The sequence below is a fragment of the Poecilia reticulata genome, linkage group LG23, assembly GCF_000633615.1.
Source record: "Poecilia reticulata strain Guanapo linkage group LG23, Guppy_female_1.0+MT, whole genome shotgun sequence".
Taxonomy (NCBI): domain Eukaryota; kingdom Metazoa; phylum Chordata; class Actinopteri; order Cyprinodontiformes; family Poeciliidae; genus Poecilia; species Poecilia reticulata.
Window position 1 is genome coordinate 2,439,372 of NC_024353.1, and position 13,577 is coordinate 2,452,948.

General features: G+C 36.2%; 1 protein-coding gene across 4 annotated transcripts in view; it reads left to right on the forward strand.

Annotated features, from left to right (window-relative positions):
- The window catches only part of dgki (diacylglycerol kinase, iota), a 69,037-nt gene that overhangs the window by 39,875 nt on the left and 15,585 nt on the right, over window positions 1–13,577 (forward strand). For 3 of the 4 annotated variants that reach the window (XM_008400489.2, XM_017302858.1, XM_017302857.1), the window contains exons 10-22: window positions 785–880; window positions 970–1,052; window positions 1,282–1,342; window positions 2,520–2,633; window positions 4,881–5,006; window positions 5,255–5,333; window positions 5,645–5,700; window positions 6,297–6,359; window positions 7,732–7,805; window positions 9,058–9,169; window positions 9,252–9,338; window positions 10,486–10,598; window positions 12,125–12,187. In XM_008400489.2, coding sequence (XP_008398711.1) covers window positions 785–880; window positions 970–1,052; window positions 1,282–1,342; window positions 2,520–2,633; window positions 4,881–5,006; window positions 5,255–5,333; window positions 5,645–5,700; window positions 6,297–6,359; window positions 7,732–7,805; window positions 9,058–9,169; window positions 9,252–9,338; window positions 10,486–10,598; window positions 12,125–12,187 — 1,127 coding nt within the window. The remainder of the gene's footprint in view (window positions 1–784; window positions 881–969; window positions 1,053–1,281; window positions 1,343–2,519; window positions 2,634–4,880; window positions 5,007–5,254; window positions 5,334–5,644; window positions 5,701–6,296; window positions 6,360–7,731; window positions 7,806–9,057; window positions 9,170–9,251; window positions 9,339–10,485; window positions 10,599–12,124; window positions 12,188–13,577) is intronic. The other variant, XM_017302859.1, reaches the window with a different exon arrangement.

Here is a 13,577-nt window from a genome sequence, read left to right on the forward strand (position 1 = left end):
TCAGATTAATTGTGATTAATCAGATTGATTGTGATTAATTGATTATTAAAATATCAACTAATTTTGTAATTGATTGTTACCTGGAGTGTACAGAATAAAAAACGTTTTTTTACTGGAAGAACAACACAGTCAGTAATGGTTAGTAATCAAAAACTGCTCAAAATCTTACTTATGTTTCACATTTAAGATTAAAACAAACTTATCTGTCTGTAGATACATTTTAACCCGAACTCTTTAAGTCACAGTTTTAGCTTCACTCGGTTCAAATTATGTAAATAAAATCTTTTTTTATGCACTTTTTGCTACCCAGTCATTAATTAGCTAATAGAAAATTTTGTCTTACTTTTTCACATGTTCATGTTCGACAATTTTTTTTATCTGCAGATGAATTTTTGCCATAAATGATCAAACGTTCACTACAGGAATGTCGTGTTGTTGCATTTTAGACAATAAAATGTTTATTTTCTTAATTTAAAAAGGGATATAATTGTTTATTTGCACCTTTCAATGTATTTCTAGTATTACTTAAAGAAAAAAAATCTGCAGAAAGTACCATATTTTTAAAATACGATTAATTGATACATTAATCGACAACTAAAATAATCGTTAGTTGCAGCACTCGTGTATTTATATTTAGGTTTAAAAGTTATAGTCTTTCAAATGTAGTTATTGATTAAGGCGAAAAAGAAACCATAGAAACTTTTAAAGTTGTTTTCTTAATCCAGATGTAATGAACTCTCTCTGCCTGGACTTTTTATTTTTAAACTTTTCTCTCTGCCTGCAGGACTCTAAATGGCGTCCGTTCATTTTGAAACCACTTCCTTCTCCCCTCATGAAACCCGTCTTGGTTTTTGTCAATCCCAAGAGCGGAGGCAACCAGGTGGGTGAATCTTTTTACCCCTTTCATCCTCTCACAGCACCTGAAACGCCGCTGTTAGCCCTCATTGTTTCATACTTCTGCACCTGCAGGGTGCCAAGCTGCTGCACATGTTCATGTGGATCTTAAACCCCAGACAAGTGTTCGACTTGTCACAGGGTGGACTAAGAGAAGCGTGAGTAATCGTTTCTAATCTCGAGACAAAAGATCTGAATCTCCTACACTGAAACAGTGGCTTGAATTTAGATTTTTTTATTAAGTGACTGGAAATCTGTGGTATATTTTAAACACCAGCTGGACGGGATTTTAGGTTTTTGAGTCTGGAGAGGAATTCAGTCTCGACATTGAAAGGAACCATTTATTTCTTCAGCCGTCTCTCATCCAGCTGCTGTTTCAATTCTCAGGTTGGAATTGTATCGCAAAGTGCCAAACCTGCGGATCCTGGCCTGCGGTGGAGACGGCACAGTAAGACTCTGTTCATTTTTTAACCAGTTCTTATTGTTTACCAAGATCCTGGAGCTTTTCTACCTCTGCGTAAGCAGAAGTCGGTAAAGTATCCAGAAATAATATTGTTTTATCACATTTTTACTCAAGTAAAAATAAAAACGGTAAAATTCAACTGAGTCATGAGTAACTTATCGAAACATCTGATTTAATATTGGAAAATTATGTCATCAGACAGACAAAAATGTAAAGTTATACATAAAATCTGGTATTTTAAAGACTGAAATAATATCTTTAAATTACCAGATTTAGGCAGCACATTTAGAAATCATCAAAAATTATGAAACGATTAATTACGATGAATCAATTATTGAAATAGGCGTCAACTAATTCCAGGAATCGATCAATCATTAACTGGAGTATATAGACCAATTGGTGAAGAAAAAAAAACTGATTCAGAGCTGTAATTATGCCAAAAATGTACAAAAATATCAAATTCTTACTTTTAAGGCGAAAATATGTTTTAACCAAAACGCCTCAAGTTGTTTAATTTTATCTTCACATGGTTCAAATTCACTAAATGAATGCTGTGTTTTTAAATTTCAGGCAATAAAATACTTATTTTCTTATAAAAAAAAGAAAGAAAGGAAATTCATTGCTGGTCTATTTTCATCTTTTAATGCATTTCTAATCTTGTATAAAAATGAAGTGTTTTAATAAAAAAATCTGTCAAATTTATCTACATCTTTTATCCAATTAGTCAATTAATTGTCTGAATAACTGATAGAATAATAGATTACAATATTTACTTAACAGCAAAAACACAAAATTACAAAGTTATAAATGAAACACCATGCAACCAGCAATTGAACAAACATTACATTTTGATGAGTGACATCAACAAAATTATACACATTAAATTAAATAAACTAATAAAGTAATAGTTATAGTCAGTAATAGATACCATATGTTAGAACAAAGTAAAGTTATTCCAAGCGTTTGTATCTCATTCATGTTTTGTTTTGTCTTAATTTAGTTAAATTACTCACAGTGAGTAGAGTATCCACTGTAAAAAGTACTACACTTTTAGTGTGTTTTTTGTACTAAAAATACACTAAAAGTAAATTTTTTTTAAAGAAAAAGTTACTTAAGTAACTGTAACTAAGGGTAGGTATTTACTACCCATCTCTGTCTGTAGGTGGGGTGGATCCTCTCCGCTCTCGATGAGCTGCAGATGAATCCCCAGCCTCCGGTCGCTGTACTTCCTCTGGGAACAGGAAATGACCTCGCCAGGACGCTCAACTGGGGCGGGGTGAGTTTCCAGACTCGTGTTGCAGAGTAAACGGCAGATGAGATTTTATTTTATCCTCCAGTTATTTCAGAGATTTTTTTTTTTTACACGGCAGGTGAAGTTCGTCAAGCAGCAGCGAAGTCATTTCTGTTTTTATCTCGCGTTCTGAAAATAAATCAGGTGTTTGCGTCTCCAACGCCTTTGGGAGTTCCAGGGAAACCCACATTCCAGGATGTCTGAGCGCTCTTCCGGAGCATTTCAAACCTTGACCTCCGTTTGACCTCCTCAAAGCCGCTGACACATCGGGCTCAGAAGATTTAGTTAGAGCTGATATTTTACCTGTTTCCTTTCAAAATGTTCCGCTTGTTCTGAATGGAATCCCCAAAAGTCAAAAATAATTTAAGAACGTTAAATAAACAAAACAAGTCGCTAATTGGATTCTGAACTTTGACTAGGCCGTTTTACAGCATTTGTACAGGTGGTTCAAATCCTTGAAAATACTTGAGTTTCAGTTAGATTTGGAAAGAAAGTTCTTGATTTTCTAACAGCACAGTTTTATAAAGAAAAGTTCAATCTAAATTTGGAAAATATTTACAGTTTGAGTCAGATATTTTCATAAAGACACAGACAAAAAATTTTTTCTCACTGTCTGAAGTTAAATCAGACCAATTTTGTTTTATTTTAGGCCAATTAGAATTACCTAAATTATTTCTGTTTGCTACATGCCAGAAAACTTGGCGCGAACAATTTTTATTTTATTTTTGAATGTTTATTATTTCTAAATGCTCAGTAACTGATTGATCTGTGTAATTAAAATGGAGGTTAGCTTATATTTTATGCACTAAATGTGACTGAAATTGAGGATTTTTAATGTTAAATTATTGTTTTGTTCAGGTTTATAGAGTTGGTGTAAGAGAAACATTTCAAAAACATTGAAATTTTGCGATATTTTAGTTTACTTTGACTTTGCTGTAGAATATAAAATATTATCACAATCATTATTAATAACAATGATAAATTATATCATACAATAGTGAAACTAAACTATGTTTTTTAGTTAATTTGTTTTATTTTTATCTTCCAATTGAGATGCTGGGAAAGTCTAGAAAATGCTTGAATTTTACAACTGGAAAGTATACACATCCTTCCCTTAGCATGATGCTGCCACCACCATGTGTTCTGGGTACAGTAATAGCTTTCCTCCACACACGGCGCTTCAAAATGTTTAATTTGGTCTAATCTCACCAGAACATTCAATAATATTCGTTTTTGTCAATCTTCCCCTAAATCTGGATTTGTGGGACTAATAAAACTCCTTCCAACACCTGAGCTGTGGCTCTCTGCAGCTCCTCCAAAGTTACCCTGAGCCTCTTGGTTGATGCAAAATGTCAGTACAGGTGAGGCAGTCTCTGCAATTTGACTGGTTAGTCTTAAAAGAGTCCATTCTTTATTTTTTTTATAAATCTACTGGAAGCGTAGCAGTGCTTTGTTTCCCATACTTTATCAAATTGAGAGGCAAAACATGGAACATTTCTCTGCATAAGTAGATGCATTAATCAGCAACTAGGAAGTGTTATTCAGCAGCACAGATGAATTTTAATGATGGCCTGTGAGCAGAGTTTAATTTCTAAAGATTCAGCTCAGTAAGAGCGAAGCTGTTTGATCTGAAATGACGCGGCGAGGACGTCCAGATGACTTTGAGATGCTTCTGATCCACGGAGAGATTCACGCTTCGAGAGAAGATTAGACCGAGACAATTTCTAGCTACCATATGTGCAAGAGCTCTGCCCTTTTCATCCTCTGCACACGGCTGACTGCTGTTCTTTCTCCTCGTCTGTTTTTATCTTTTTTCATTTCTTAATCCCCTCCTTGCTTCATTTTCTTCATATTTCTTCCTCTTTTCTTTCCTCTTTTAGACGTCTGTTTTAATACTGTCGTCTTTATCGCTCCTGCAGGTCTGTGTTAAAGTGAGGTTGTCCTTTTTAGCTCTCTGCAGTCAGAGCGTCTTTGAGGAAATCAGAAAAAATTGGCACATTTTGCACTTAAGCTGATCTTATAAGATATTAGAAAAGATGCAAACAAAATAAAGATTTTATTTCCCAAATTAAACGTAGCACTCCTTTAATGAACACTAAATCATTTCTAGTTCTTTCTGCTTGAGGATGCAGCTGACATTTATTCATACTTCATATTTAAATTTGAATTCAGATGAGAAGAAACTGAGTTCAAACATCCTGATTTCTTGCTGCTGTTTCTGTTTCGCTGCAGGGTTACACGGACGAGCCCGTGTCGAAGGTTTTGTGTCACGTTGAGGACGGTTCGGTGGTGCAGCTCGACAGGTGGAACCTGCTGGTGGAGAAAACTGCGGTCCAGCCAGAAGAAGGCACTCAGAAGGTCAGGGGTCAAGGGTCAAGCCAGAAAATGGCCTGGATTTATTCCTAAACATGTTTTTCAGACGAGGAATCTGTAAAGCTGTTTTTTTTTTCTTCAAAATGTTTTTATTTTTGCATATTTTACGTGTAAATACTGATTATGTGTTGCACCAGAACCTCTCTGGCCAATTATTTTCTTACTGTATTACAAATTTCCAATTATAAAAGTTTGGATATTGATATTTACATATGTTTTTTGTTCCTTTTAAGCTTCCTCTGAATGTTTTCAACAACTACTTCAGCCTCGGCTTCGATGCTCACGTCACGCTGGAGTTCCACGAGTCCAGAGGTCTGTTTCACAAATTCCCTTCGCAAAAGTATTCACACCCCTTCAGACTTTAATGCTTAATGTACTTTTGTCAAATTGATGTGCTAAAACATTTAAAACCACACTTTCACTTCAAGATAATGCACTTCTTCATGTTTAAATCCCACTGTAGTTTGTTTCCAAAACATCACATGTTAATATTAATATTCAAGGGATGTGAATAATTTATCAAGGTTCTGTTGTATTGTTTTATTAAATCCCTGAACCCTCCATGATTTCTGCACACGTTGATTGAATTTTCTTCTGTTTTTCGCCGTTTCGTTCTCGTCCAGAGGCCAACCCGGAGAAATTCAACAGCCGCTTCCGCAACAAGATGTTCTACGCTGGCGTAAGTGTCCTCCATGACAAACTGTTTACCAACTTTGACCGGACAGTTTACATTTGTCTCCAGTTTGCTGTAATTCTGCCTTAATGACCGTCACACGCCCTGCCGGAATGAGGAACAGTAAATCGAGGGAGATTTCTCTCAAAAGCTGCTAAACATTGGCCTTTAAGGGAAAGTGGTTTCCAAGTTATTTATCAATAATGAGCAGCCTGACTTGTGCAATATTCATCCAGAACCCTCACAAAGCAAATGCCACGCTCTTAATAATTCATCTGACCTTCATTCTGAGGAAAAACTAAACAAACCACACAGTATACCGCTTTGTTTCCAGCGATGAATTTAACTCAAATCAACTTGAAAGTGATGAACAGATGTAACAAAAATCATCCAGCTGACTTTTTTCTGCAAGACGTGAGCTGAAAGTCAGAAAGGATGGGCGGCAGTTGAAGCGGAAACGTACAGAGGAGTTATCTCTTTTTAATGAGGGAAATGTAATGAACTGTAATTCTGTTTGATTGGCTTCTTCTGTCTGTTTATCTGCCTGTGTGTGTGTGTGTGTGCGTGCGTGCGTGCGTGCGTGCGTGCGTGCGTGTATTCAGGCTGCGTTCTCAGATTTCCTCCAGAGAAGCTCCAGGGACTTGTCGAAGCACGTCAGAGTGGTGGTGAGTGTTAACACGCTCTTCCTCTCTCAGCTCGTATCGTCTTCCGTGTCGACATGTCTGAGTTGGGTGATTAAACGCGCCGTCCTTCAACTTCTCTTTGGGGGTTGACCCTGAGGAGGAGTCCCACTGGGGTTCCTCACTCACGTTCACTCCATGTTAAAACAAATAAATAGCTCTCCACGGCCTAGAAAGCAGGTTTAAATGGGATCTATTATTCAAAACTTACGTTTTTTTTTGTACTTCCATTTGGATTTCTGGTGCTTCTAAAAACAATCAAAGCTCTTAAAATGCACACATAGACGAAGTTAGCAACCCCAACGGAGTGACGCCTGTGGAGCTCCAGCACGTTTGGTCAGCTGGTTTTACTGCACTGTACAATGGCTGCTGGAAAATACAAATGTTTTCTTGTTGACTTAGCATGGAGAAAGCACCTGCTGCATTCTTGTTGGTTGCGCAGAAGGCCGTACTTCTGCTTTTCAAAGCTGTATAGTTGTACAATTGGGCATTTGTGTGCAGCCGTTTTCACGTGCGAGTGTAAACGTTGAGTTGGGGGTGTGGCCAGTAGCTGCTTATTTGGATTTAAAGTGACAAGATGCCCCAAAATGGCTCGAAATCTGATTATCTAAGAATAATTTTGTTTAAAAAATGTAACGAATGTTTCATGACACCCATAGACCTGTCCAACCTGTAAAATGGTTGCTTGGTCCAGTGACACTAATGAGGACAACACGTTAGCTTTGACAGATCAAATACTTTTCCTTATTTTATTTCATCCACAGGGTAGTTTTGTCTTATTTCATTTGTACTAAGATATTTTCACTAGAAACCAGATTAAAACACCCGGGAAGGTTTTATGTTTTTGTAGAGTGTTTACTCTTGACACTGAATCCAAGCGTAGCAGTCGATGTTAATGGCGTCTTTATTATTCCCAATGGGAGCCATTACTGGGTTTTTTTACAGATGCTCCACATTAACTCCAGCTTGGAGTAAAATAACGCTTCAAATAAATCATTAAAACCAATTAATTAGCGTCACATTTATGCCCACGAGGCGTTTATGTAATCTTCTGACTTCAGCTGTGTTTAACATCAGCATAAAACCGTCCCCGTTCCCTCACAACTAAAACATTAAATCTCTGCTGCTTTAACAGTCATAACAGTTCAATTATCTCCTATTATGAGTTGAATTAAAAATATTTCACAGCACCGATTACTGGTGTTTAGGAGCCCCTGCTGTGTGATCTGACAGTAGAAACCAGGAAGTGAGCTTTATGTTTGAGCGGCCTGTCAAAGTGAAAGGCGGGTCTAGAACAAACTCTGGTTCTGGTTGGTTCTGCTGTGCAGGCGTGACTCTGGCTCTCTGCTTTCTGCAGTGCGATGGAACGGATCTAACGCCCAAAATCCAGGAGCTCAAGTTTCAGTGCATCGTGTTTTTAAACATTCCCAGGTGGGTCGGTCACAAACGCATCCAGACAGATTTTACTTCTTCAACTTCATCATTGATATTTTCTGCATTGGAATCTTGCTAAACTCTTCAACAATTGCATAAAAGGCAATCTAACCTCACATAAATCATGAAATATTTAGAAAAATGGCGACTTTTTAAATAAATACACTAAATTAAATATTATTCTTTATATTTTATATTGTAAAAATGTATTAAACATAATTAAATGACAACTTTTATTGTCAAATCACACAATAAAATTAGATATAATGAATTTAGAAATAAAACATAAAAAATTTTAATAATTGAAATAAAACGAATAAATCCAATTTATATTGGTCAGGAAGTGCTGCAACACAGCATTATAACATAATTAAATAAAAGTTATAATTAAATCTTTTAAAATATAATAAATATTAATGTTGGCATGCTTTCACATTCATTTTATTATGTGAAAGCATGATAATATTCATAATAAATACATTTACTTATCAAGCACACATTTTTAATAATGTTTATGTGCTCTATTGTTTTAATATATTTAAAATTTTTAATGAATTTTGTATTTAATAATGGATTTATTTATTAAATCACTGAAATCATTACAGATAAATGTATTTATTTTTGCTTGATGCAGAAATATTTATTTAATGAGCACAGAATCATTAAATATTTAATACAATATTTAAACTTATTTTTCAAGAAAGAAACCATTATTATATATTTCTGATTAATATGTTGATATTTTTGCATGCAGTGCTTGCATATACCAGTGCAAAACACCTAAAAAAAAGTAAAATAATAATAAAATAAAACAAATATGCGCTTAAATGAACACAATAAAATATAAACTGGTTCCATTGATGCAAAAAATATCCATATTTGATTACATATTTAATACTGATTTAATTATTTACAAGTTTAGAGAATTTTAGGAAACATTTATTAATTTCTGCTACAAATTTTTTACAATATTTTTATTTCTTGATGCAAAAGGTCACATGTGACGTTTCATACGGCTCTCTAAATTAGTCCTTTCCTCTCGATTGCTGAGGCCTCTTAGAAACGATGAGACTCTTGAACCGGAGCCGGATCCCTGAAGTGCTCTCTGTTAATTGGGTTCAGAGCTTCGACCCGTCTGCTGCTGACTCTCGTACCTCTGGAGTTGATTTCTGTCCTCAGAGGAAGAGCAGCTTCTCCCTCTCTGGGAGCGTGAAGACGGCTGTCACAGCTGCTGGTGTTTGACGTGCAGGTACTGTGCTGGCACCATGCCGTGGGGAAACACCGGAGACCACCGAGACTTTGAGCCGCAGCGCCACGACGACGGCTGCATCGAGGTCATCGGCTTTACCATGGCCTCTCTGGTGAGAAAAACCCTGGAAAACATCAGCTGACAGAAAAACAGCGACGTTCTACTAAACCGTACATGTTTGTGTCGTCCACCAGGCGGCGCTACAGGTCGGCGGTCACGGTGAGAGGCTTCACCAGTGCAGAGAAGTCGTTCTCACCACTTACAAGACTGTACCTGTTCAGGTAATGTCGCACAAACATGGATGTAGTTACATGTGATGACCAGCAGGTGTCGCCATTGTGATGAAAATACAGTTTGTTTAAAGTCTTTCTCATTGAATGTTTACTTCCCAGGTTTTATTAACAGTAAACCTTCTGAAGGATTATTATTGTTTTTCAACCCTTACAGAGCTGAAAATAAAAGCATTTAGTGAACATGTACCGCTTTATATTAATAACTAACTATGTAATAAATTTAAACCTGTAATCCTTTGAGATGGTCTGGATCAATAAATCCCCCTTTAGGTCTGTCAAACTTCTTTTCTTTTGGATTTTAAAAGTTTTTTTCACTCATTTTCGTACCTTTATAGTTTTTTAGGCCATTAAAAAAAAAACACGAGTTAATGTGTGAAACACACAAAAAAATTACTTCTCATTTACTCTGTTTCTCCCTCTCTCTCTCTTTCTTTCTCCCTGTTTGTCTTTAATCTTCACTCCTTTTTCCCTTCCTTTGTCTTTTTCTTTCTCTTTTTGCACTTGGCTCTCTCTGTTACTCTCTCAATTGTTCTCCTTTTCCCTCACTTTATCTTTCTTTCTCTCTCCGTGTCTCTCCTGCTCTGCAAGGTGATGAATTTTAATCTTCCTGAATTTCCACTTTTTGTTTTCTATCCATCCATCCAATAAATTGACATTTTATTTAAACTTTAAACTAGGCCTGCAGAACGTCAATGCAATTTCTAAAACTTGTGTTGTTGATGCAGTTCTTTTTTTTTATAATTAAATTTGTCATCACAATTTTTTTTTAGCTTTAACATAAATCCGCTGCAAGCATCAAAAGCAGTTGGTCCCTCCAAAATATTATATTGATTTAAAATATATTTGTGCAATGATGAAAATAGTGATTTCATATATTGAGTATCTCTACTTGAGATATTTATTTTATAGAGAAGTCTTGAAGAATAATAATGTGGTGTGTGTGTGTGTGTGTGTGTGTGTGTGTGTGTGTGTGTGTGTGTGTGTGTGTGTGTGTGTGTGTGTGTGTGTGTGTGTGTGTGTGTGGACGGCGAGCCGTGCCGACTGGCTCCTTCCACTCTGCGCATCTCTCTGCGAAATCAGGCCAACATGGTCCAGAAGAGCAAGAGACGCACGTCGTGTGTGTGTGTGTGTGTAGGTGGACGGCGAGCCGTGCCGACTGGCTCCTTCCACTCTGCGCATCTCTCTGCGAAATCAGGCCAACATGGTCCAGAAGAGCAAGAGACGCACGTCGGTGCCGCTGCTGAACGAGTGAGTCAGCTCCTCATCTTCTCACACACACACACCCGCGCACACACACAGATAGAGACGGATGAACTGGGCCAGCCGTGTTGCTGCAGAGAGACCGGACCGTAGCTCACACTCACCGAGTCACACAATCTGTGTAGTGCTCTCAGCGTCACTCTGCAGATTGACCAGTCAAAGGAGGAACATGAAATAAACGAAACCATCAGACATGTGGTGGTTTTACACATCAGGAGGCATTTTGAGGATTTAACACTCTCTGTCTTCTCCCTGTATTTAGTTTATAAATGTAAACGTGAGTCTATTTCCTGCTTTTCGTAGCGAGCTATAGTAGATGTGTGTATGTGGCAGAAGGGCTGGGCGAGAAATTAAGTCTGAGATATTTTTTATACCTGATCCGATTTTCAAAAATGTTTCTTTTATTTCAGTCATCACTTCTGTGAGGGTTAGGGCAGAATAAAGATGCAATTTTACTAGAAAAATCAGCTAAGAAATCAGTCTTAAAATTATGAGGAAAAGTTGTTGTAATGGGAACAAAAAAGCTCAGATAATTAATATTTTGTTGATTTATTTTTTGTGTCTGGGTTCTCATAAAATTACTACTTTACTCTGCAAATATTAAGATTTTATTCTGGTATTATTTCAGCTTTATTCCTGTAACATTATGTACAGAAGTACAACTTCTTAGGGGCATTGGAGATACAAAAAGATTCTGAGATTAATTTCAGAAATTTTCTAGAAAAAAGTGGGACATTTCTGAGTTTCAAAAGTACAAAATTTTCAACTTAAAAAAAAAGTCTGATTTTTTCTAGAAAATCTCTAAATTTCTGAGTTCTTTCTAGCAAATTTTTGACTTTTGAAATTCAGATATTTCTTTTTTTCTAGAAAATTTCTGAAATTAATCTTAAAATTTCTGAGTTTATTGGTGTAAATTAATCTAAAAAGGCCCTCATACAGCACCGTATGGAAGCCTTTTAGGGCCACTAAAGAAAAAAAAATTCAGACTTTTGATCTCAGAAGATTAAAGTCAAAATTCTGGGGGGAAAAAATTAACTTTATTTTTAAAAATGAATTGTAGTCTCTCCCTTATAATTCATCGTGGAGTTGACCTGAATTCAAACTCCAAATAAATAGAAACGGTAAAACATGCTTCTCGTACAAGATGGCCGACAAGTGGGGGGGGGGGAAAAATCCAGATTTTCAAAAAAAAAAAAAAAAAAAAGTAATTTTGAAAAAATGAAACCAGTTAATCGCCCAGCCTTTTGTGGTAGAAAGAAGAGTAGAGACTTTAGCTTCTTGTTGTTTATCTAGTGTCACTGCTATGGGACTGTGCTATCAATGTCTGTCGACTTACCTTTTGGGATTTTCTCCATCTTTCCCTCCTCCTCTCCATCCTTTTCTTATTTTCTTCATCCGTCCAACACACTTACCCCGCCTTTTCTTTTTCTTTCCTGTTGTCTCCTCTCTCCACCGCCATCCGTCCGTCCTCTCTCCCGTGTTTGTCGTGTTTGTTTGCGTTTGTGCGGCCGTAGTATTCAGAAGGTGTGTGCAGCTGATCTGCGCCGCCTCTCTGCTCCCCCCGACTCCTTCTCTGTGTAAGTACCTCTAACCCCTGTTCTGTCGCTGGACGCTCGCGTGTCTCTGTGCACGTCGGCGCGAATGGAAAGGTGCCGTCTCGTTTTATCCGTCACGTTTGGCCCATATTTGAAGGCCGTGTCACGGAAATGACCGCAGCTTTTTCTACAGTTCACTTTTTAGCTGATCATAATGTTCTGAGCAAAAGTCAAATCTGAGGAAGGAATTTCAGCGAGGAAAACCTTTTGGGTTTGAAATAGTTTCCAGGTGATGAACGTTACATGGTTTTAAATAAAAGAGGATCTCAGCTTAAGCTACTCACTTCAAATAACAGTTTGGTAAACAGAAATAGTATTTTAGCAACAATAAGATAATTCTTTAAGTGATTTGTCATAAAATATCAGCGGTGTCAAACTCCTATCATAAATGTTCTTAAAGGGCCAGTTGCACCAAAATGTTTTGATAAAATCCATTAACAAACTGTTAAAATATCATTAAATAACCGTTTCTGCATATATTAAGTATCTTTTCACATGGATCAGTCTCACCAGGATTTTGCAACAAAAATAAAAGATTTTGTGCTGCTAATTTAGAAATAATTAAAATTAATTCTGCAAAATTTGTGCTCATCTGACAGTAAATGTGATCACCATATTCTGGTAGATTTGAATGTTGTGGTGCCATTACAGTCCGGTGTAATTTTGTTTATGTTTGTGCATTTTCTTTGCAGGGCTTAAATGATTAATTAGATTAATCGTGATTAATTGATACAATTGTCAACTAATTTATTAATCAATTAATCATTAAATTGAGTACAGGCTCTAAAAAGGCCATTTGCTGAAGGAAAAACACACTTGCAGCTGCCAGAAATGCCAGAAATGTTCAGAAATTACATACATTTTGCATTTAAATAAAAAAAAAAACCTTTCTATGTTCTTCTCAGAACTCCTTAAGTGACAGTTTAGCTTCACAAGTTGATGTCCAAAGTATTTTTCAGCTGCAGATGCGTCTTTTACATCTACAAATAAAACAATCTACACTGTGTGAATACATTTAGGCAATAAAATGTTTATTTTGCTATATAAAAAGTAATTCAATTATTTATTTCCAACCTTTGATTAAAAAAAATCAGCATTATTTTTAATCCGATTAATTGTCAGCATAATTGATAGATTAGTTGATAACTAACATAATTGTTAGTTGTTTGTTTTGTCTTAATCAGTTCAGAAGGATCAAAACGTGTTCAGACCAGAAGAATATTGAAGAATTTATTAGAAAAAGACCAAATTTAGCTTTAGAGTTTATGAAAATGTTTCTTTTATGATTAGAAACATTAATGTTTGTTTTGCAACAGCAAAAGTCTGATGGGAGAACCTACACATTTTAAAATGTAAAGCAGGTTTATATATA